The sequence below is a fragment of the Micropterus salmoides genome, unplaced genomic scaffold, assembly GCF_014851395.1.
Source record: "Micropterus salmoides isolate LMB-PRFRI ecotype aquatic unplaced genomic scaffold, ASM1485139v1 Ms_hic_scaffold_1, whole genome shotgun sequence".
NCBI lineage: Eukaryota > Metazoa > Chordata > Actinopteri > Centrarchiformes > Centrarchidae > Micropterus > Micropterus salmoides.
Window position 1 is genome coordinate 32,235,669 of NW_024040040.1, and position 25,704 is coordinate 32,261,372.

At 40.1% G+C, this 25,704-nt stretch overlaps 1 protein-coding gene across 5 annotated transcripts in view; it reads right to left on the bottom strand.

Moving 5' to 3' along the window:
* Positions 1–25,704, bottom strand: part of LOC119906686 (partitioning defective 3 homolog) — a 349,822-nt gene that overhangs the window by 146,940 nt on the left and 177,178 nt on the right. For 4 of the 5 annotated variants that reach the window (XM_038724004.1, XM_038723995.1, XM_038724021.1 and 1 more), the window contains exons 11-14: positions 22,161–22,300; positions 21,522–21,650; positions 9,080–9,268; positions 8,504–8,674 (exon numbers count right to left, since the gene is read on the bottom strand). In XM_038724004.1, the coding sequence (XP_038579932.1) occupies positions 8,504–8,674; positions 9,080–9,268; positions 21,522–21,650; positions 22,161–22,300 (629 nt within the window). The remainder of the gene's footprint in view (positions 1–8,503; positions 8,675–9,079; positions 9,269–21,521; positions 21,651–22,160; positions 22,301–25,704) is intronic. The other variant, XM_038724012.1, reaches the window with a different exon arrangement.

The window sequence follows — 25,704 nt, forward strand, 5'->3', positions numbered from 1 at the left end:
GTTAAATTGTTCCACCACTGTTGTTTCTCCGATACAATAAGTTATGAGGATCTACAATAGGCCTACACATCACACTACCATAGGGTAACCATCAACTCCAACTCCTACAGTACAACAAACCATGTGCAAACAAGACGTTTATACGGGCTCAAAAGCTGGGACAGCGATGGGCTGCTCTCCATTGCATTAATCTGTATGTGCGCCCACTAGTGCTTTGAGATACATGCTAACATTAACAAGGGTCAAATGCCACTTCTTAGCAGGTATAATGTTTACCATGTTCACCATCTTACTTTAGTGTGTTAGCAAGCTAAAATTTATTTACCAATTAGCACTAATCTTAATTTAATGTAAACTGAGGGCAAGAGGGTTGTTATTATTAAAGATAATGACTAGATGAAATGTTATTATAGTTCCTCCTCAGGGGAATGTGTGTGCCAAATTTCATGGCAATCTATCCAATAGTTCGTCTGGGAACCACAAATGTTTTCTGCCAATCCATCATGTAGATGTTGAGATATTTTACTAGAAAAGTGAAAATTTTGACCTACTAATGGCTCTAGAGGATAGCCTATGTCAGGCAGTCACCAAAGTAGGCTTCATCCTCTGGGCATCAAACATCTGTTGATACTTTCACGGCAATCCATCCAATAATTCCTGAGCTATTCTAGTCAACAAGGTTTTTACAGTATCAGTTTTACTTCGGTTTTCAACATAGCAGTGCCACTGACACTTTTTTCAATCCTACCTACCTCCTACCTCACTTATATCAGCCAAATACTCTTAGTAGGGATCTGTATTTCGGTTTGCAACCTGACAGTGCTCTGTTCAAATCAGCCAAGTTCCAACACAGTGCAATAGTATTATTTACAGCTAACAAGTGAACATCACATGTACTATACTGTGAAGTGAAAGGAATGTGTGTGTTAATATGTATTCATAAAAACATGTATGTTGTTTAAGAACACTTGGGTTTTCAGATGCTAAAGCACATACTTCGCCTCTGCAGTCCTCTAGCGTGTCCAAGCAGCCCACTCAACCACCAGATTCAATATATTATTTTCTCAATTGGTCCTATTGAGTTTCCCCTGCCACTCCTAAATGAGTTAGTCCTCAGAGAGCCGGCTGGGAATGAGGGCCCAGCAGCGCTGGAATTGCATTTCTGCTGCTCTGCGATCTACTTTCCTCAATTTAGTCACGGCTTCATTGCAAACTGCAATTCCCAGAGTGCACCGCTCTGTACCCGCATTCTATCCTTTTTCCATGAATCACTGCTATTTGCTATGACAACCGGGGAGCTTTAGTCCTGACATGTCATTATCTAACTGGACTTCAATCAGTCCATATTAAGTTGGGGGTGGGGTCGACAGAGATTTCCCGCCCTTTCTCTAGCCTCTGATGTGAGCGTCCCAATGTTTTAAGGTCTCTCCCAGCAGTGGTCAGCTCAATACTAATAAAACCATAATTTACTAGGCCGGGGATCTGATTGATAGCTCTTTCAAGACTCTATCGATCAGTGCTTCTCTCATCCAAGTGAGCATCTTTTGTTAGGGCCAGCCACTTCCTTCCCCCTTGTCTCTTTGCATAAACATTCTCTTAGTGACTAACAGGAAAGCTTTTGAAATGGATTACAAACAGGGCCATTGGCATGCTGAGGAGACCACTGTGGTGTTCTTTTATGTAGAGAATATCTCTTACAGAGTTAGCTAAGCTACTGTCTGCAAGCTCCTATGATGCAACAATGCTAAAGTGAAGGCAGGGAATAAAGTCACTGCTGCCTTCTCCTGCTGCTTCTCATCAATAATAAAAGAATGTTTTAGCTTGGCCATTACCTGACAACGTTCCCTAATGGAAGAGTAAGGTAAACTATAATGCTTAGCTGGTCATCATTACAAAGCAAATGACCACAGATAGAATCTAATGCTGTTTTTAAAAGAGGTAGATTTTACCTCTTCTTTTTTTTAAACCTTTTTTTATATAAAAATGAATGACCACCTACTGTTGTATGTCGTTATGTCAGTGTAAAAATGTGGGTTAAGCCCTGCACCTCACTCTTCATGCTGCCACCTCATCCTTATGCATCATGCTGTTACGAGCCTGTCACATTCCTTCATGTTAAAACATTGACATTAAGCTGTCATGTATATCAAATCCTCAGCAGTGTGGTAAATGTTGGCATCACTAGTGGGTTCATTTGCTGCACTGCAAAAACTGCAGATCTAACCAAGTGTAATAATCTTATATTTGGATTCAAAATGTAGTAGTATTGTTTTTAGTATAAATGGATTAATGGGTTAGTGCTTTCCAAGGTAGCTCCTTTACTTAATTCAAGTAAATGTCACTTGCCTTTTCCCGATAAGCAAGTTTCTCTTTATTTGAGTTATTTTTAACTAGATACAAGGGACATGTCTGAGGAACAGTAGACAACACAGGACCTTCCTGTCAATGTTAGGGGTGTGACGAGAACTCGCGAGACAGATTTTAACCTGACGAGAAATCTCATTACATTTTAGTCTCGCAAGACTCACGCAATTGATATTTTTCACATTCTCTCATGCCATGCATACATTTTCTCACACAGTGAAAAACAGATGTATAACTGATGACGTCGACTCGAGGAGAGAATCAGGCCAGGCAGACTTAAAAAAGCCTCATAATATTAGACTTTTTCCTCGACAGAGAACACAGGTGGAAGAGACTTTGGATGTGCAGAAAGTTTTGACTATGAGCACAAAGCCTGCTGGAATACATGAGGTAATAAATTCCAGGAGTTTATAACTGAATTAAAATGAAATAATTTGTCATTGAGGTTAAAAGGTGCCACAGCACATTTAAAGAGGTTACTAACCCAAACAAAGATGCAAAAGAGGAGGGAAGACTAAATCATGGCTGCATGTGTTCTGACTCAGCAGGGATATTACATGAGAAAAGTTGATCTACAGGCTCAAACATATCTGAAAGCAGGACAGAATGCCCAAAAGCTTCATTGTATTATTCTGTTAGATAAATTGGTGCAGAAAAACTCACCAGAATGCTGTAAATTGTGTTTAACGCTCCAAATTTTTAAATATAATTTAGTATTGCAGATTTCTCAAGTATAGCGTTAAAATCTTGTCTTGTCTCAGTCCCATGTCTTATCTCATCTCGTGAGCTAAGTGTCTCCTCACAGCCATACTAACTCTGGTATTATGGATGTGGCTTAAGGAAATGAGAAAACAGGAAACCAGAAACACGTTTCTCAGGTGACTAAATGCACTGGGTTACTTTGCAGTGATTTCTTGTACCACATGGTATTTACATAACTAGGGTTTCTGGACTGGAAAGTCTTTAAAGTGGTCAATGCTTTATGTAAAAGCTTTACATTTATGTCTTGAGGCAGTCTTGACAAAAAGTTCTGCTGAGACAAGCACAAAAAGAAAGTGAAAGTTATAAATACATGAAGCGAAGGACTGAAGTGATAGCATTGCCGTCCTTGGGCAGAAGCTCCGTCTCATGAATTATCATGAGAACTCCATGGCGGAGCACCACAATAAAAAAACAGTACACTTTTTTGTAGATGTGTAGGGTGGAGTATGTTTTTTGTTGCTCTGATTAATGCAGTGATTCATTGGCAAGTTGCGGTGATGCTGTCAAGAAGGACAACAAAAAAAAAAACCCACAAGACAGCCAGTCTGTTTAAAATAGTCGATGTCTGCAGGAGAGCTCCGTCATAAATAACATCACAAATGCACAGAGAAGCGTATGCGTACGTAGTTATGAATTTCAAATCAGAGAAATGAAACCCAGCTTATCATCAGCCTGTCTGCTTTAAGATGCTGGTGTGATAAAGATCTTAGTCATGAACTGCCACTGCTGTTGCAAGAGACAGAAACAAACATCCACCACTGAGTAAAGGTTCATGAACAGCTTTACGAGCCCCAACATAAAGTCCAGCTTAATTTAGATGCATATTATCACCGTACATATCCACTCATTAGCTGCTATTTTCTAATTATTCTCCATGTATTGAAATGAGTTCCGATTATGTCTCATGATAAGCATATTTCTTTGTTCTGCCCATATAATGGTAAATTCATCAGTTTTAGCCACAGCAGAGATGAGGGACTTAAAAAGCTACGATCACATTCAAATAAACTGTTAACCTGTAGATGTCACTCCGACAACCACGAGTGGAACTGATTGCCCTTTTGTTCTGCACTCTATCCAGCACACCTCTCAACTCAGACTACTACAAATATTTGAATGTGTGCTACACTTTGCTCAGCATTCCCCATTTCCAAGGAAATTACTTTTGAGCCAGTGGAAAATTACTATTGCATGTTCTTCCATCTAATGTAACATTACTGTATCATTAAGATTACTTTGGTGGACAAAAACAGCAATGCTTCCAAAAAGCATAAACAGTATTATGTCTTCAAATTGTCACAAAGAATCAGAGTTAATGTTCAAATTACTGAATTTATGTAAGTACATTTAAAAAACTAATAACCAAACTACTGTCACCGACCTGCATTTGATTCAGTTACAGGGTGTTGAGTTTGTGACTCGAGGAACAGTCTCTGCACTAAAAACATGGAATGGAGAACATTCAAGAAGAGTGACCAAAAAAAAGGAATTAGAATGACTTTTCATATATTTAATTGCTTTAACACATGTGACGATATATTAATAGAACTCAGATATAGAAGAAATTATTCAGTCTCTGAAGCAGCGATGCAATTACAATGCTTCAAACAAATTGGCAGTGACCAATCATATCGCTTGACTATCTGGGGCAGAATAGTAGTTTTTCAAACAAGGGCTATCTGTGGAACCAGAACAGAATAAAAATTAATTGTTCAGTTACAGAGAGTGTGGTTATAGAGTGTGTGTATCTGGGTATCCTAGTTTGTGTGTATGCTAAGCGAAATGCTATTAATTACACTTTTCCTGCCTACTTATGTCTTATTTCAGATTGCACAACAAATGCATGATAAGTATTGGTATTAGGACTGGTTCCCAAAAGCAGTCAAAACCAACAAAATACATTTAGCTACCTATTTTAGCTACCCAGCTTTTGATTTAGATCTTGTTGCTTTTAACTGGTTGCTTCTTTGGCTCACAGCAACCCTGTGACCTGTTTGAATAAGAGTCTTTTGTTGAGTCTTAAATTTCAACCTACATTTTTACGTGTGGATAGGAGCATTAAGGGTCCACACTTATCAGATTTTGAATCAGGCTCATGGAGACAGTCTGGGTCTGTGCTACATTAAAAATAGGCCCCATGCAGTGCAGCACACTGCTTTGTTAGACTTGAATACAGCCTTATTCTTATAAACCATCCTTCCAAGTGTTTTTCTTTTATTCAAGGTCGGCAAAAATTCTCATTTCAACCCAAGGCAAAGGCCACTCATTTCCACTGCTTTAATGGCAGCATAAATAGATCAGGTACTCCACATCAAACATAGTCCTAATGATGAGCCGTCAGCAGTATGAGCCAGCCTATTGAAACACTTGTCTTCACCACTGAGAGGGTCTGTCTGGATGGATCTAGCCCTCAAGTCCTGCTGAAAGCATATGGGCTTCTGGAAGACCTTGAGTAATATGTGGAAGTTTGTGTGTGTTTGTAGGGATTATTTGTGTGTGCATGCACTCTGAGTGGTCACACAGTCAGTGCACACAACAAGAGTGTCACAGGTATCCATGTGTTACAGGGTCCTTTTCTGCGAGGATATTTTCCTTTACATTGAAGAAACTGGATGTTGGTTCAATGACTGGCATGTGGTTTTGATTTTGCGAACCCCCAACAAACCAAGCCAGCTTAAACTACCAAGAAATAAAATTACATTACAACATTACACTGCAAAGTTGATCGCACTTTAGCCCACAGGAGCAAGCAATGATGAAATCAATGCAATTTTCTTGGAGTAGGGTGGCCTGGATACACTGCACCCATCGAAGTCCCCCTTCTGATGCATTAGGCTGTGCTTCTTGGTTCCTCTCCCCTGCAGACAGTGATGGATCTGATTCATTTCAATGGTGGCCTCCAGTGCTCACTCCCATTTGGGTGGGTGACAGTGGCGGACTGGTGCTGGTTCCACACATATCTGCCCGGCCAACACAGCAGAGCAGTGGAAAAGGGGGAGGTGGTTGTAACTGCTGGGAGCCTGTGTTGACATTTAACTTCTGCTTTTCTTATTTGAGGTTTGCAACTGACCTTAAATTCTTCATTGTACAATTGTATCCTTCCTCTACTATGAGTAAATTAAAAATCCCTCTAGTGACTTCATGGAACCTTTTCAAACCACTAAGCTCCCTGAAAACACTGCATCTTCAGCTGTGCATGATTGCCTGTAATAGGAGTTTAATGGATGGAATCTAAAATGCACTGTTACACATCCTTCTCCTTTTGGGCTACACTCTTGTTCCATCTTCCTCTGTATCATCATCAATATGCTGTTTCATAGCAACTGATGTTGAAATAAATGTCAAATTATATATAAACTTGTCAAAATTTCTATCTAAATTGTCTCTCTAAATGGATCAAAAATGTAATAAACTTTAATGTAAAAACACCATCCTTCATCCTTCCACCTACAGAGTGAAAGTGCAATAATAAAAGAAATATTTTTGCTGCTTCTGAAAATGTGTTTGTCTGTGACCTTAACTGTCTGCTCAGTGTCAGTCTGTCTACCTGTCTGCCTGCTGGTGAGGGATTAAAGAGGAAGGAGAGTGACTGGACCGAAGTGATAGAACTCACTGAACCTTGGGGCTGGGCTATCCCCGGAGGGGTTGTAGATTTAAAAAATGCATGGGGCTGTGTTGGTGGGGGTGTGGTACCTCAGGTACCTCAGGTTTGGTGAGACGATGAAATATAATCCAGGAAGTCCAGCTGGAGTAATAGATCCATTAATGCTGCATAGTGGTTTATTATGCTATATGGGAAAGATTTCACTGCACTGAAAAGTTGCTTCTGTCACCACAGTGATCGCGAGCTACACAGTAGATATATGGCAATACAAGGTAATATAACCCTGAGGGTGATGTCGCGTTTCTCAAAATAACCACATTTCCCATTAAACTTACTGCTTCCTGTTTTGGACAAATTGTTTTTACCCACTCTCTTACTGCAGTGTATGACTTTGTTTTGAGAAACAAGAAGTGGAATGAGAGCAAACAGCAGCTTTACAACAGCAAGGACTTGTTAAGTCTTTGTTCTTAACAAGTCTTATTTGTTCACAACAAATAAGACTTATTACTTAGTATTATCTATTGACTTTCAACTTTTATTTTAAATTATTTTCAAAATAAAATTATTTTCTGTTTTTCTGCCATAAAATAATCGGGCAGATGCAGTCTTGACCACAGTTCTTACTTGTTATGGTAAACAGTAATGACACAATCTATGGCAATTTATGAGTGGCACCTGTGATAGAGGTCCTTGGCTGTATTTATCCCATGTTCTACCTGTTAAACTATGTAGCACCACATGTGAAAACTGATTAAAAGAAGAAGAAAATGAACAGGGTGTCAGGGGATGATGTGTGTTGAGAAGAGAGAGAGGGACAAAGTGCTTGGGGGATGAGGGCTAGCACGGAGGGTGAAGGGCAGAGAGGGGGACTGGGGCTCAGCATGGTACTCCAAACTGACACACAGCCACGGGACACAGGCTCCAATTAGAGTCACGGCAACACTAATCAAACCTGATCTACAACCTCTGGCTGCAGGGTGAGTGAACGTGCGTGAGTATGTTGAAGTATCACACATGAATCCACAATTTTGAAACACACTGTGCTTAGCATTTCACATTCAGCTAAATCGTGTTTGCATTCATCTTTGTTTTTGCACCAGTATGTGAAATAATACAGTTTATCTAAAAGAAAGGTAGGCTGGGATTAGTTCAGTATCACAATGCGCATTTCGTAAAGTTGAAATCCCCTTGCTTTCAACATTCTTTACTGCCTAATGACAAATATGCACCTAGCCGCAATAGATATTCCTTTATCTGCCTATCCTACAGTGTTATTCCGCAGACCTGTCAATCATAACTCAGTGAAGTGCTTCTGAGATATCATATCAGGCCCACCGTGGGCAAAGAAAATCACACAGAGAATGGGTGGAAATGTGAGACTACATCACCTATCTCACACAGGAAATGGGACTGTTTGAAGATTTGCATGGTGGTGTGGTTGCTTCATAAAGGTCCTCCTCTAGCTATCTCAAAGCAACAACAACCTATGGGGGATAGATTAGAGCTAGTGGCAAGGTAGAGGAAAGCCACTCTCATTTATCATTCAGTGCAGTTGAAATGTAGCCATTCCTCTCCTTCATTCATTGTCTTCCATGTGTCCACAGACAGGATTTGAATTACAGCATGCATGTGTGTTTGTTGAGTTTCTGTAAACATTGTGTGTCTATACTGGGTGTGATAAAAAGAAATAAACAAAGGCACACCAATTAACTCCTTTTGATGCCAATTAGTCCCTAGCGTATCAGTGTGACTCCTCCCTGAGTGTTAGGCTACCTCATTGTTTTTGGACACACGTCGGGCCACGATGAGCTGAATCATCCCTCGCTTGTTGCCCTCTACAGACATGGATTTGCGCAGCGTTTCCATTGCGTCCTGGTTGGTCATCCCATGCAACGACTCCCCGTTGACTGCAATGAGTTGGTCATTGACTCGTAGACGCCCATCCTGCAGATAAACACCAGCAGGGGAAAAGTTAGATCTGACTCATAAAATACTTGCATCAAATTCTTTGAGGACTGCCATCATTAGGTTTGAACAGAAACAACATGCATTCTGCAGCTGCTCCTGAGGGATCACAATGTTGTTGCCCTAGTTATGTTTGAAATGAACTTTGGAAGACAAACTGTCTCAAACCACTAGTATTTATGAACAATTAAATTTAACAGTTGGAAAACCACTTAGACAGCATTAACATGAAGTGACCACTTCAAAATTGCCATGACAAGGACTTTGTACCCATGCAGCATTGTGGTCCGCCTCATCTTTGGTTACAAAAAAAACAATGAATGTATTTAGTAAAATCAATCAAAGTAATGGTCTGAGTGTAAGAGGGTGGGAGCAGTTACTTGCCTTGCTAGCAGCACCTCCATTAATAATAGATTTCACAAAGATCCCCAAGTCGGCATGGTTCTCCTTGGACCGGTTACCCTTGACGCTGACCCCAAGGCCTGCTGAGCCCGAGTCACTCAGAGGGATCTCAAAGGTCATGAACTCTTGCGTACCATCAGGGGTTAACACCATGTCATCTTCCTCTTGCTGCTGTGGGCATTAAGGAAAGAGAGAGATCTATTTTATTTTGGAGTTGGTGTAGAAAGTGAATATCTGTCATGGCTCTGGCAATGCTGATGTACTAAGAACCTTTGTTTGAAATTGAAACAGAAAGGTCACAAAAATCTTGGGTTGATGATTCAACTTATCTACCAAAGATAGTAAACTGTTGTTGTGCTCAACTACGATGTCATTGTTGCATTCAAATGGCAACTTTAACTTTGGTGAGACAGAAAAACAAAGAGAAAGAAAAAAGATAAAATAAAAAATACTGGAAAAGACACTGGAGGAACAAAAATTGAAAGAACAGGGTGAATGACAAGAAAATGGAAAGCAGGCGGGAGACAAGATAAAGAGGGGAAAGATGAGGGGAGCAGGAGAAGAAAGCGAATGGATGGCAAGCATGTCACATATCTCAGGGCTGTCATCGTCAATTGGCCATACTCTCTAGCCAAGCGCTGCTAATTCCTTTCCAGCGTCATGAGCGTGGTGTAGGAACAGTGGGGACAGAGGAGAACTTTGAAAATGCCAGGTGGCAATTTGGTGCACAAACAACAGTGGTTTCCTTTGAACAACACCCCTTTGAAGGATAACTGTGACACGTTAAGAATCCGACCCTCCATCCCTTTGCGATCCATGGGCCTTTTGTTGAAAATTACCATTATAGCGTTTTGTTGCAGGTCCAGTACTGCAGATCCTCACACATGGTACACTAGAAATGGTTCAATTCAGCTGCCAGAGAGGTGTGAGAATGTACCGTTGAGTGTGTAACACCCAGCATGATCAATTCAGCTGGAAAATAGTCCATCAAACAACCACTCCAGTCTCTTTTCTGACAATTTCCACTGGTGTCTAACAAAGAGCATCTGTAAAAAATAACCAAAGGAATAGAATTTGTGTATTTTACTTCTTGCTTGCAGCCAAACAGACGGGGAAAAGAGGTGTGAAAGAAAGCTAATGGTGTAGAGGAAACACCAGAGGCATCAAAGAGCTTTCGCGCTGACTACAGGAAACCTGGTGAAGATTTAAGAATGTTTTAAAATAATTTCCTTTCAGTGGTTCAGTGCCTACCAAAGATTTTTGAGCTATAGCCAAGATGCTGTAGCTGAGTAAATGTGCTGAAACCAAAAGCTTTGATCTCAGTCCACAGTTGTTCTTCCCTAACATTTTGATAGAAGAAAATGAGACACTGCCTCTTTCTCTGTAAACTTGGAAGTAACACGTCTTCCATACAGGCCTCTGCTATTGGCCACTGAGCTGTTCCATTCGAGTTCTTGGGAGTTATGTGCCTTGCTCAAGGGCATCTTAGCAGCAGATGTTGAGGAAATGAGAGTGTTTCCCATTTGCTTTCCCCACACACATGTTTATATTCAGCAGATAAGAGCTGAAGGCTGTCCGATCACGATTCCGCTCCATAGGAGGCTTGAGAGCAGTTCTGCAATACTGTGATTGGCCAGATTGTACTGTATGTGCGTAGTTATTGCCATGGCAGCCAAATCCACATGAACAATACTGGCAGTGAGAGCAATCAACCCCAGAAACCCACCGCAAGACCTCTTTAAATAGATTCACATCAGTACGCACGCGTGCACATGCACAGCCAGATGGATGGCAGCCAGGTGTGTGCCCTTCACAGCTGCTCGGATAAAGAGTGAAGCAGAGGAAAGAAGGGAAAGACAGAGCATAAGGTGTTTTCTTTTTGCTTTGTTTTTTTTTTTTGGCGGCTGAGGAGTTATTAGGATGCAGTGGTGCGTTCAGGTGGAGGCTCTTTTCAACACCCTCTGACTGAGCCCCTATTCTCCAGACGGCCCTCCTATCTGCCCCCTTTTCTTTCTCTCTGCTTTCTTCTCCTACGTTCAAAATGGCAGTACACCTGTCTGTACAACTTGCCAACTGGGCTTTGTCTGTAGCTGGACCCTTAGTAAATTCCAACCACTGGAATCCATTTTCTCTGCATCCTCTGCATTTCAACACCTCCAATTCTATTATTGAATTCCTATTCAGAGTCGGTTTTGTCTTCATCCCTCAGACAGCTGAGTGAAGCAGATAGGGGACAGAAAAAAAATAAAAACAAAACAAATTAACTACTGGAAAAACTGTTTGTTATCCAATGCAGGGGTAAATATAATGCATCAATAATGTTTAACTTTCCATTCTTGTTTGTCTTGTAAAGACATCAAGTCAGAATTTCTAAAAGCTCTGATAGCTGAAGCAATCTTAACCCAGTTCACGGGTCTGATCATTTGGTTTCCAATGTAGGCCCATAGCAACGCAGCACAAACATACAATTTCTACTCTGAAAAGGAACACTCATGGATGAATGTCCTTGTGCATCATTGGCACAGTCAGTCTTTATCTTTAATGAAGATGTTTTATCAAAATAAAATAAATAAATAGCAACTATGAGTTATGTCCCTGGAGAGGCTTTTAGCCCAGCAGTTGAAGATAGTAATACATTGGGTGAAAAAATTGCATTGGATGGACCCTGTCTGTCGACCCTGTGTGCGTGCTCTCTTCCAAAATGATGACAGAATAACCACCCACTCAGAGCTGTGTTCCGGGAATAGCGGGCCGAGGCAGAGAATGAGAGAGCAGTGTAACATTTTCATCAGACAGGAACAAGCGCCGCTAGCCATGAATGAGTTTGTCAGGCTGCTTGACAGACCTCGTTGCACCGATTGAGCTCAGGCTATACCTCTGAACCGCAGGGAAAAAAAGAGTCAGCACATTCCAAGCTCAGTCCGGTGTATGCAACTGGGACAGAGCACACAAAAGTACTGACAACTGTTACTGATGTAAAACACTGAGAAGGTTGCATACATTCATTAACTTCAAAAAGCACCAGGTAAACATTTTATGCAAAATATGTTTGTGTTATCAACTAAAAATACAAAATTGTGAACTGCAGCATCTCTGGGTCAACATGTTTTCTCAAATTAATTTTTTTTCTCGGGTATGGTCACTGGCAGGGAAACCTCTGTTAACATGGAGTAACCGTAAGGCAACAATTCTTTCCAGAGAAAGATGCAATCATTAATGATGGTTGAATGTCTTCAATTCCTCCATCCCTGCTAGCTGCTAAAGCCAGGAACAAACTATGCCTGAATGTGAAAACCATGGCCATGCACAACAGATGACCTTGTCTCCTGTCAGAAAAACATTCACACTTGTCCATTCTCACAATGAAACTCAGGCAAATGTGATCTAAAGTATTCTGAGCCCCAGTCTGGAAGCAAAGAAGTTGACTTCTTTACAGTGCTGAAATATCTGCTTTTAAGTACATGTTTGTATGCACATGGTGGCTACCCCATGCGTCCTGCATTCCTTGGGTGAGCCATTGTTTGGGAAAGGTTTCTGAACGTAACACTACAAGTATGCATGATGCAGTTAAGTACATAGAAGTTGGGGCCGTACATAAGAATGTGAAGCAAGGTCAGTAGTAGACAAAAAGTATTAAATAGAAATGAAAAGAGCTTGTCTGCAATTACCTGCATTTTTATAATGTGTCCATGCTGCTCCATAGTAACAAATATAGCAACCTCCTTGAACATCACTATGTTTACGTTGTGAAAAACATTTGAGAAGATACTTCAGTGTTTGTCTTGGATGATTTGGCCTGATTTGATTTGTCCCCCCCTAAATTTAATCCTCCAGGTATTGCGTTGTTTGTGTGTGCCTGTTCACATACTTAGGCATACTGTAGGCAAGTATGTACGACACTTGTCAACAAGTGTGCACTGTTAAAACTGTGTTTACGCTGTAAATGCTCTTACATCGCAACATAACGGCCCATTGTCCATGATCCATCCTTTTTTTTGCAAGAAAGTGTAGATTCTATATAGTCTTAAAATTGCCTTGTCATGGTCAAACCACATTATCTTATTGTGTGTGTAGTTGTTGCATCATATTTTAAGATTTTAAAAAAGTCACAATAAAATCCTAAAGATACCATGGCTGGCTGCAAATATGTTACAGTGGTCCAGGTACCAATCATTAAGGTCATACCAATTTTACATTAATTGGTTGTATTATCCTTATTATCATGGTGAGTACCCACTTGGCCTACTCATCTCAAAAATCCATGTTATTTTCTTTTTGCTCTCTCTGACACAGCCATGCAGTCAGTCCATTATACGATTAAGTTCTTTATTAATTAACACTGCGATGTGCTAGTAACCATTCATTACAGTCTATTGTCCCGGCAGGGGAGGGCGATAGAGGCAGCATATGAGCAGAGACACAAGCAGGTGAACAGAGGAGGGCAAAGAGGGGTAAGCATTGCTCAACAGTACAGCAAAAGAACCCCGCCTGCTGAATAGGTCTTTTTGTTTTGTTTCTACCTCGCTTAACTTGTCACATGCTAATAAGAAAGGTGTGCTGTGCAAGTGTGTGTCTGAGAAACAGAGCAACAGAAAAAGCAAGAGTGAGATGCCAGAGCGAAAATGGAGAGAGAAATAGAGAGTGCAAATGAATCACAATTACTTCTATTCACACATAAACTGAGTTCTCCGCACATCACTGCCTAAAACAATTAACACTGCTGGAAACTTCTTTCCATACTTGGCCCAATTTGGCGACATAAAGGTCATTGGAAATGAATTTAAAAGGGCTAAAAGAAATCAGCCATGGGTGTAATTGCAAAAGTGGCACACGCGTGATAAGTATTGTAACACAAATTTCTTTTGGCTGTGTTTCTCCTCGCAACATTTTCTGACAAAGGGGCCAGATATTAAATACATTTAAGCCAAAAAACTAATCCAGCCCTTTTCAGGTAAGAGTGGTTGAGAGATGCAAGCTGTTGCACTAAATACTTAAACTTAACACTAAAGGGCATGAAGCGCACAGCTGGCAGTGGCAGGTTTTAAGTGTTTGTGAACTAACATTACATGTTCTTCACTGGGCAATCAAGACTATTTTGACTCAGTGCTGACAAACTGGGATTGTTACCCTGTGGGGATTTTGTAATGAGAAAGCTCATTCGGCTCATTAGCAGGAAAAAGTCTGATTCTATGAGTGCATCTGAGGCTAGATCTATCAACATCATAGCAAATGCATTATGGCTACTGGCTATCAATGCAGGCATTGAGTGGATCTTACTGTGAGCGAGCAAAAACTCACTCATGTCCAGGGTTGGCTTGATACTAGATGTTTCTGTGGGTGATTTAGGAAGTGATTACATCTAATCAAAGATAACATAAAAAAAAATAAAAGGTGACTTTCTAAGTGTACTTGGCAACTGGGAATGTTTGCAAAGGCGTTTCAGTGGAATCAAAGTATAGATGCACATCATGAAGCAGATGCCTCTCATTTCAAGCTAATGGTGGATAAAAAGCGCTTTGCTATGTCCAACTGCACATACACACTTCAACCCTTTATGTGTTCTGGAAACAGACGCTGAATCCCCTTTGGGAGAGTGACTGTGTCGCCATAAGTGGCCTTTAACTACCTTGTTTATCGGCATAGCACAATGCTGCGGTGCACCCTCCCGTTCTCTGCACTGACAGCAAGCATAATTATGGGAACAGCTGCTGAAAAGTGCTAAACGAAAACAGGTGGCGTCGACGAGACACGCTTGGAAATCGTTAACCAGGCTGGCATTGTCTTCAACCACGCCTGGCAGCATTAGCTTTAATTACGACAGAGCATGTTTCTGAACTCTGCACTTTTACCAGGAAACCTTTCTATAGGAGCCAAATTAATAATGTGGGAAAGACATTTCAAAAGTGTCAGTGATAAACAAAAGAAAAGCAAGTGGAGAAGGGAGAGGAAAAAGGTGGGGAAAAGTGCAATGTGAGTGTTTTTCTGCTAAATTCCAGGGAGTAAGAGCAAAGTATGAATTCTATGAAGCTTTCAGCGGACAATTTGGATAAAATGTGCCAGAAGAAGATGCTTTTTGGAGATGGGGAAGAGATTTTTGGTGCCATGGTAACATATTGGCAGCCTTACCAACGGATCACCATGCTCTGTCATTTCAGGGACATTTTAGGCATAAAGTGGAAGAGAAAGTGACCTCAAAGATGCATCTGCTGCTGCCAAACTGTTCTGAAGAGCTCTGTTAAAGTCATAGATGTTCTATTTGATTGCAGGTTGCCAAACCACAGCGCTACTCTTTCCAGAGGCCTTTAGAGCAATTCCTGTAATTTGACATCACCTGAGTTCCAACTGTATTTTCAGAACAAATTTGCAGAGTAGGGGTCAGCTATTTCTAGACATTTGTAATAGGAGAGCAATTTGCTGATTACACTCAATTACATTCTAGCAGATGGTCTGTTTTTAAGTTACATCATTGAGTATGACTGGGAAGTCATTATTTAAGAAGCGTGAATACCAGCAAAAAAGGTTACTGCACCTTAAATTATCAGCTCTACCAGTGAGAAATGACTCATCTCCTTGAGTTATTTGCCAAGTTTTACTAAGGTAATATATTACACTGAATATTCTTTTATATAAATAAACTCCTCAGAAGACAGTCAAGAAAGATTCTTTCATTAGCACTTTATTTGCAAAAGTTGCAATAAATTACATCATCCTTACAGTGAGACGAAAAAGCATTACTCTCATAGACATCAAATTACATTAACACCAAAGATGTAATTTTTTGGCAGGGATGTAGCCACATAGCTTAAGATAGCCCTGTTTATCATCACTTCAGCGGAATAACCGAAAACGTTTATCATCATCTAAATGGTGCACTGTTTAAGCATTCAAATGTTAATGATTCAGATTTGTGGTAAGTGGAAGGAGTGAAAGGAGAGGAAAGCAAAGACACAGATGAAAGTTAAAAGGAAAATCTGAATGTTTTTCAATTTCATACATTTGTAAATTTTTCATACTAAACCAAAACAAACTGATCCTGGATCAATTCTGTACTTGTATTTTGTACGCTTTAAAATCTTTTTAGGAAAGTAAAAAGAAAACAGCTTCTTGATAGCATTACATACTGGAGCCATCGGTCTCACCTTAGATGTTGTTTTCTCATGTTCTACTTTTTCAAGTTTTGACTTAAGTTAAATTCTATGTTGAGGAGTAAATGAAAGGATGAAGAGACGTTAACTTGGCTCTAACTCAACCGAACTGTGTATTTAGTTGCCTCCAAAGACAGGAGATTGTGTTTTGTTTGCCTTGTATCAATTTATTTCTCCCTCTACCGACTCGGTAAATGGATCTCGGCAGCTAGGAAATCAATACAGCTTCATAGGTCTGTTCTTGTCTTCCCACTTCAGTACAGGGAAGTCATGAATGGTAACCTCACTGCGGGCACCACAACAAAAGCCAACTGTGTGACACTGTTAGAGGAATGATTAAGAAAAGGGAACAGATATCATCTGCCTTGACTAATTGTTTAAAGCAATGCAACACTGACGACGATTGCCTTGATTTGGAAAAGACAAACAGTGGGGAGCTTGTTTGGATACCTGATCCATTTCACGGAACCAGTACTTTTATTAATACCGTATGTAATGATTTCAGAAACTTATACCAATAGAATTATTTCAGCTAAAACAATCTTTCCTAGCAGCCTATATGCCTGTGGTAAAAACATGGCAGGGAGGATTTTAAACCCGGCCATCAGGGTTGCCACTTACGAAACAGGCCATTAGTCTGCTATAATTGTCAGCAACACTGTCACACATTTGTCTACTGTGTCCCCAGCATTTGCACGAGCCATAAATTTGGCGGTCACATCAATCAGAGGCCATAATTAATTGTGCAATTAAGATTCTCAATGCTTGGCAGATACAGCTACTAATGGATCAGTGACAAGTGTGATATGATCATAAAGAGGGAATTTTAATGTACTGTTTAATTGCTCTTATGTGGTCTGCAGTGTTACAACAGAGGCTTCACAAGCCCATTTGTTATCCACAGTCCATAGTCCTATTGTAAGTGAAAAGTACAATTCGTCTAGGGTCATGGAATGATGTAAGGGCAAGAATGGACAACGATTTTAAAGCAAATGAAAATATGTGACTAATCAAGCACATATTGTATGTCAGTCTTTAGATGGAGTGGTTTAGTTTTTGTGGTTTTTAAAATATGTTTAGGACAAGAATGAGCATGTGTGTGTGTGTGTGTGTGTGTGTGTGTGTGTGTGTGTGTGTGTGTGTGTGTGTGTGTGTGTAAGACAAGAAGCTGAGATCACAGCAGTCTTAATGACACAACAGCAATGCAAAAAAGCTAATTCATTTACATTGTAGTGAGGGGTTTAGAATGAATTAAAATGATTTGTCATTGGCAGGCCTGCACTATGTTCCCTACAACTCACTGTTTATGTAATAAACTGGTTGTCACTGATTATATTTGCCTGCCTTTGTTTTGCTGTCTGCTCTAAAGTAAATGGCACCACAACGTGTGATTTAATGTGGAGCTCCATCACTGGCGGCAGGGAGGATGGGCATCTTTAAGAGGAGGCAGGAATAGTTCCTCATTTTTTGACTGTTGTCATTGCTTGTTGCACAGTGAAGCATGACATTTGACTTGGTTATTACAATTTCCACTCCCGAAACTGGGCGATGTAGACTGAAGGCTCAGTGTGGCTTGCAGCTGTAAGCACAAACAGTGCTGCATGCTGGAAGATAAATGCCAACAATAAATAACATCCGCTGGCTATGCGTGGTGAGTGTGTAGTGTTTGTTAGAAGGTGCTTAAGTGTGCCTTTCTTGCTTCTATGTGGGAATTTCTGTGGTGTATATGTGTGTAAGGGTGTCTGGGGTTATTTTGTAATAGAACCTTACTGCCAAGCCTTGCTTTGGCTATTGTTACCAGGCAAGTAATTGCATCTGAGGTCATGGATAATGTGAAGGGAGAGACAAGAGCATGGTGGTTGGTGTCAGAGTAAGTGACGGAGGGGGAGAGCTGAACACAACTTGTTGTGAATATCAGCCCCACCAAACGCCATTTCCATGATGAATACTTTTAGATAATTTTTCATTTAAATTTCCCTTTCTTTCCACCCTTGTCTCTGTTACCCTATTGCTTAGTCTCTTTATGTCAAATGAAGCACTAAGAGATTATTCATATTCAGTCCATAAATCTAATGACCACAAAGCACTGAGTCACTATGAATATTCATGCATATTCTGGATTTTCACCGAGGTATGTCTCACACAACTCTTTCTACCTCTTCATAAAAGCCCACCTCAAGTCATGAATTAACCTCCAAACCCCAAGGGGGCAGCAATGCTTTTGACTTTCTCCCTTTGGTCTGTTAAAATCCTGTCTTAAAATCACTGATTCAAACTCCTGTAGCTGTCAAGTGAAGGAACTGCACAGCAAGTGACTTTGTTCACAAAGCCTCTAACCATGCCCTTAGGGTTCAAGGTGCTGATTGTATGTCTCCCCGCATCTCTTTTAAGGAACATGTCTTATAACCTGAAGGTGACAGGGTTTATCCTATAGAACCACACATCATATACAACACAGCAGAGAACCAACGGAAGTCTCTCTGAGGAATCTTATAAAATACTGTTTTATTATGGATGGTGAGAGTTTAAGAGAGAAGATGAGGTATGAAAGGCCAGACTTATTAGTGATCCAGTGTCCAGTAAAGGTAAAGGTTAAAGCTGCTCTACTCCTCTGATACAACATAATGTATCTGTCTGAAAATGTCTATTGATATCCTTGAAGTAGAAAGCGAGAGGTTACCAGACAAAGATGGGGGAATCACATAGGCAACATCCCATCCTGCTCTATTGCCATTTAACCTTTTCTCTTCCCAGCGAGTACATATTTATTGAAAGCTTTTGAGAGCTACTGCTATTGCTACTGAAAGCATGTCAAAATACACCCCAACCGTGGTAATTAAAGACGCAACGCAAACATGCTGGGACGGTAAATTAAGTCCTCCGGGGGGCTGGTGCAGTAAGCCTGGCAATACAATGAAGCATCTAAACAAAAGGAGACGTGGAGGAATTTTCGGCGTTGACATTAAACATCAGCAGGCAAATGTCAGCTAGACAAAAAAAACAGCTCCTTTCTATTTTCATCTATACAGCTAGATCTCCTGCCACTGTGTGCCTGTATATGTATGTGTGGAAGGCATTTGACAGATGCCTGCGGTTCTCTGGCATGTCACTCACTGTGCAATTTAAAACATCATCGCATTGTCACTGAAAGAACTACATAAATGACAGCAAGTAAATGTTCATCCATAAGTGTGTGTCTATGTGTGTTCTGGAAGTAGAGTGTGAGGTACATACAGAATGCATGCACGCACACGCACACGCACACTCACTCACCCATCAAGAGGGTCTGACAGAGGAGGCAATTACCAACCATGCTTTTCCTCCATGCTTTATTTGCAATAACTGTCACCAGCAGAGCATAGGCCTCCTTATCTGATTTTTATGAACATACTTGTAGGGATTATTGAGATTTGTGAAAGCACCGCTGGGAACTGTGAAAAGTGTGTGAGAGAACAAGGAAAAAGTTGCAAAATTATAATCTGTTGTGGGAAGTGTATACAGCATCTAGAAGTTGGTCAAACAAGAGGAAAAAAAAAAAATCTTAAAGAGATCTTTAGACTGTGTTTCCATGATGAGCTATTTCTAATCGCGTCATGCCTGAGGAGTTCAGAGACTGTAGCCGTCAAACTCTTACACCACACCACTCGTGAGTTGATGGCCTAGAGGGAGCCATGCATTTTTTAACACACCTCGTAGTGTCATTCAACTGCTGTCAAGGCAGCCGAGAATAGGTATGAATTGGTAAGAGTTTGGTATATCCCTCCGGTTGGAATTTAAGTGTTGGCTGTAGTGGTTAAAGAGCCGGTTGAGTAACCTGAAGGTCAGAGGTCTGACGCCAGCAGCAGCCATTAAGATCCTGTTTAGCTACATTATGTTGTCTTTACACTTTTAACATCAATGATATATTTTTAAAATTGTGCAAGCTTTCAAGATGTAAATCTTGTGACTCCTTTAATACAAGTAGGAATGAAATATGAGCTCATTTGACACTTTATGAATGTTAAAATGAAAGTAAAGCTGTAGACCGATTAAAGTCGAGCTAAGGCTGCGGGCGGTGCACTTCTAAGTGGAGAAACAGCACATTAGCAGAATAAAATGTGTCTCAGAGGGCCATTGCTCTATGGGTTGAACAGCTCCTATGGTGGGGTTAACAGCCCGGGTGCCAGGCTGAGTATTATGGGTAGAAGTGCGGTTGGCATCAGGAGCCCCTGTACTGCCAAGGTGCTGTGACACCTGAGCCTGCTGTCAGAGCGAGTGAGCGCAGGCTGGACGAGGGCAGTAGCCTCACCATCTGTTGCACGACAGCCAAAGTCACCCTGTATGTAGTCTGTGTCTGAGCGGGAGAGTGTGTTTGTGTGTATGGGAAATGTGTGTATGTCAGTGTCCCTGTTCATGTGTGCAAGTGTATGTGTGAATATGTCCAAAGCTGTCTGCTCATACACATCACTTGAGGATGCCTATGTATGTGTGTACCAAAAACTGCTAATGTGCCTGTTCCTGCACATAACTAGCTCTTGTTGAAATGTGTTTTTGACCACAAGTCTGTGTGTGTTTCTATGCAAAAGTGTGTACTTATTGCCATTTGCTGTATCAATGTCTCTTTGTACACATTCTATATAGTTACAGTAAATTTGTCAATAAATTTAAATTTTACTGTAACTGTATATTTATTCATCAGTGTGTGTTTGTGTGTGTGGGGTTGGTTGGATCCCTAAACCTGTCTACCCTACTGTTTACAGAATTGAGCGTGTTCTTGTGATTGTCAGCTTTCATTCTCTTAGGCTTAAATTGGGGGTAACAGCAGTGCAGTGCAGACAGCATAAGGGAAAGATACACAAAGAGAGAAGGTTGTGGGTTGAAGGAGCAGTTAAATGCACATGCCACTATGACCAAACTGTATTCCAGGTGCATGCAATGTTACACATTTTGTAACCTTTTACCATATTCCTAGTGTGAGTTCATATAGGATATGCTGGGACAAATTGGCTTTGGAAGTTTGGTTAATTCCCAGAAAACATTAATAACTGTAATATACACCAGAAAAAAATCGAAGTTAGTCTTCTTTTTAGTTTTTGAGAAATGACCACAGTTCTAAGAAAACCCTCAATTCAATTCTGTGTTTGTAATTGGTTAAAAAAGCGAGAATAAAAAGGTACAATTTTCCTCCAATATCAAGTACATCACTTGTTCAGAAATGTAGGTGTTGCTTAAGTGATATTGTTATTATTGAAACCGAAAGCAAAATAGGTTCTAGGGTGAGGTGCTGGCTAGGTACTGACCACTTCTCGGGGCAGCAGGGAGTCCTCTTGGCGAATCACCAACAGGTTTACAGTGCCACCCATGGGCGTGGCTCGGAGCACAGCCACCACCTCTTCCTGGCTCTTACCATTCAGGTCCACTCCACTAACCTGCCATTATACACACACACACACACACACACACACACACACACACACACATACACACACACACACACACACACACACACAAACTTAAATACACAAAAATAAATGTACACACTGATACACACACTCAGTAGCAAAACTAAATTCAAACAGCTCTCTGGGAATCTATGGCCTCTATATAACCTTTGTGCAGATTATCCTCAGAACCAGTTGGAGCTGGAATTAAATATGGGTTATTCCCCACTAAAGTGAGCACTAGCTGATTTTCATGTCAGACTGATTGAAGTATAATCAAAATATTATTCCATCTAACCACTTTCCCTCAGCAATTCAAAGCTGGAAAGGAATTGTTATAGCCATAGGGAACACAGTGTGTTTGACTCATTTTAACAAAAGCTCTGTAAGATTTAATTTAGGAATGAAATCATATCAGCAAAAGAGTAATTAGTATCTGAAACATACAATATACAATCTTACTCATATTGGTAAAAGAGTTAGAAAGTGCTGCCCCACCTCCAGCAGCCGGTCTCCAGCTTTTAATCGTCCATCTTGGATGGCGGCCCCTCGAGGAAGGATGTTTTTGACATAAATGGGAGCACTGCCACCAATAGGGACATCTCTGGATGTGATGCTGAACCCAAGACCCTCAGGACCTAGAAAAAATGGAAAACAAATTAAATGAAATGTAATGTGATATTTTACTGATTAGTTTTTCTCATGCCTACTCATTGTCAAGAATTCAGATGTTTCCTGCACAACATCAATCCTTGATATTTCAGTGTCTTGCTCAAGGACACTTCATTAGGTGAACGTCTGCAGTAAAACTGAAAGAATGTCAGTTTACTTGCACTAGGGCTGTACTTCTGCAGAACTATAACAGTGATATTACTGATTTACAGCTCTGTGGAAGCTTTATCATTCTGAAGAGGGAGAAGTAAATAATGTGCATGTGTTTATGTTGGGTAAAGTGTTGAAGGACCTCCGTAAGAGTTCATAAATGTCAACAACAAAAGATTTGTTTTTCCAGGTAAACATACTGACATTTTCTTGCTTTCATTCAAAAAAATGACATCACTAACAGACAACCAATATGTATTATACAATACTGTGGCTACAATATAATATAATATTGATGAAATACAACAGGTAACACTTTCAATGAAGGTCATCGCTATAAAGACTTATGCATATATTTATAACACGATATAATGCGTCCATAAGACATTATAACAATTGTTATAATCACTTACAAACATGCATTAGGTGCTATACAGGCATGTGATTGGCAAAGGGCAAAAAAGCAGGAAAATATACTGAGACCACCTGACACCCTGATTAAACTGGGGGCGGCTCTAACATGGAAGGTAAAGCAGGATCCATGACAATATCTTATTTAATGGATGTGTTGCAGTGGGAATCAAAGACAAGGGTCTAATTCACTGCACCATCGCAACCTCTCTATAATAATTATTAGTTTGTATTCATTTTTACCAAACTTCAACAGCTAGATGTGCAACATGAAACATGAAATAATTGAGTCTATAACTAAATAATGTAACTACTAACTTTCAAATTAGTTCAGTTGAAGGAGCGCTTGTTTGCCTGTCTGTTGATGAGGAGCGCGGAGCGACCCGTGTGAAAAGGCCTTATATAGCCTAAACCTTGTCACAACCATTCACAAGAAATTAATTAATAATGTGCCAAAAACATAAGGACGACTTAAAAAAACAACCATTCACACAGCAAAGTGTATAGGCTACACATCAATAGACAACAAAGTCAAAGTAAACATTAGACATAGCCTCTAACAAGCAATAATCAAAACATTCCCAATTTATCTGATCCTTATTGTGTTGGGTAAGTTACTCAGAAATAATATTACCTACTAGTTACTTAGCATAGGCTATAGACCTACTCCTTAAAAAAGTAATATTAGCTACTCTACTTAGGCCCACTACATGATGTTTGTCGGCAACAGGTCTTCTCTTGAGCGATCTTTCACCACCCTGACAATGAGTTTCCTTGATGTAATTATTTTTGTGCTAAACTGCAAAATGTTCAAAATTCATACAGATTGTTCATAAAGTGAAGAAACATAAATAAAAGTTGTTTTCCTGCGCAAAATGTGTGTCACTTTACTTAAAGCAAACAATTACATGTTATAAGGTCTTATAATTAGTTCATATGATATTATGTCCAAATGTAATATATTATACAGGGATAGATATTTTAATACTTTACTTAAAACAAACAAAGACATGCTATATAAATAAATCTCATTATCGGCATTGCTAATAAAAGTCAGAAAGGAACCTGAAAATGCTCTAATAAACTATCAAAGTGCTTTTACCGTTACTCTTATAAACATGCCAAGCTCTTGAAACCATTGCTGAAAGATCCTTTTCATTACATGCCACTGTAACATAAGTAACCACTACGCAAGGATCAAATTATGGTTTTCCACCATGTTTTGAACCTCCTATAGTTAATAAAGACATATTTCCATCCTGACATTTTTCATTGGTTTGCCGTCAGGGTGTGTCTCACTCACATGTTTTAGGAAGTAAAAATGAAAACATGTCCCTAACTTTAAATATAGTGTCAATGATATGAACCAAAATTGAGTGTTTATGATAAGTGCATGTGGACTGTAAAGTCACTCTTGCAAGTTATGGATTAAAGACTGGTTATGGACCATAATAAGCAGAGAAAAACGAATGGCTATGGATTTCAGAATGCTCTGTTTTCTAAATCATCCATGTAGCATGTGCCAGATATTTTAACTAAAAAATCCTTCAGACTTTTTGGTACAACGGCAGGTCAGTACACTCTGTTTAAATCATGTCTGGGTCAAAGCAATCCTGTACCATATATACAATGCTCAAAAAAGTTAAGGGATCACTTAAATCACACATCAGAGCTTGATAAACATGCTCAAGAGCTTTACTGTACATTGTATAATTCGTTGAGAACAAAATGACCTAATAATTGTCAATGTCACCAACCAATTGACCTTTCGCTAAACCATGCCCTTTTAGTTACTGTTGCTAAGTCTGACAAACTCTTGGACCTGTTGGATTCATCGCAGCACTGCCACTGTCTATAACTTCACTCCCTGAAGAAATATTGTCTAATTTTTGGAAAAATTTAAAAAGTGATCTCAGGTGACAGAACAGTTTGCATTATACATTTGAAGGTTGTATAAAGGCTGTCAAACTGACGTGAAACAAATAAAGGCAGAAGCTAAAGCCTACCAATCACAGAGTAAAAGTGAACCAGACGATTGAGACAAAGGACAATGATATTAAGGATTCACACTGTTCCTGTACAGCTGGGTAGGTCTCTATTCACTATTACTAAGCAGTAGGGCTTTATAACGTTACATTCAGTAATAAGTTAGCTAGCGTTAGCTAACTAACATTACATTAGGAACAATCCACAGCCTACATTTTTCTGGATTTGTTTTAGGTTTTAGAAAAAGAATAATTCATACTTCTCCTTTCAACCTCTCTGGGTAGCGACTGTAATTATTACAAGTGCCCCAGGAACAGTGTTCGACCATATCTTGGAAAAATACAGCAAACAAAAGGTAGAAAATGACGCCTTTTGCATACGAGTCAGTGGAGCACAGTCTATACAGCGCTGTGATTGGCCAGCTGCGTATTCTCGACGTGGCTTAGCAAAGGGTCAATTGAATGCTGAATCTAAAATCACACCGAAAACCAAAGTAAAAAAACTGAAATCACAGGCTGATCCAACTTGTGTGACTTTCATCACGCCAACTCAATATGTGGCTCAGTAGTGTGTATGGCCCCCACATGCCTGTATGCACACCCTACAACGTCTGGGCATGCTCCTGATGAGACAGTTGATGGTGTCTCAATCCCAGACCTAGATAAGGACATCAGTGAGCTCCTGGACAGTCTGTGGTGCTACTTGGTGGTGATGGGTGCACCAATACATGACATCACCGAGGATCTCAATTGGATTCAGGTCTGGGGAGTGTGAGGGCCAGTCAATGGCATCAATGCCTTCATCATCCACAAACTGCTTATAC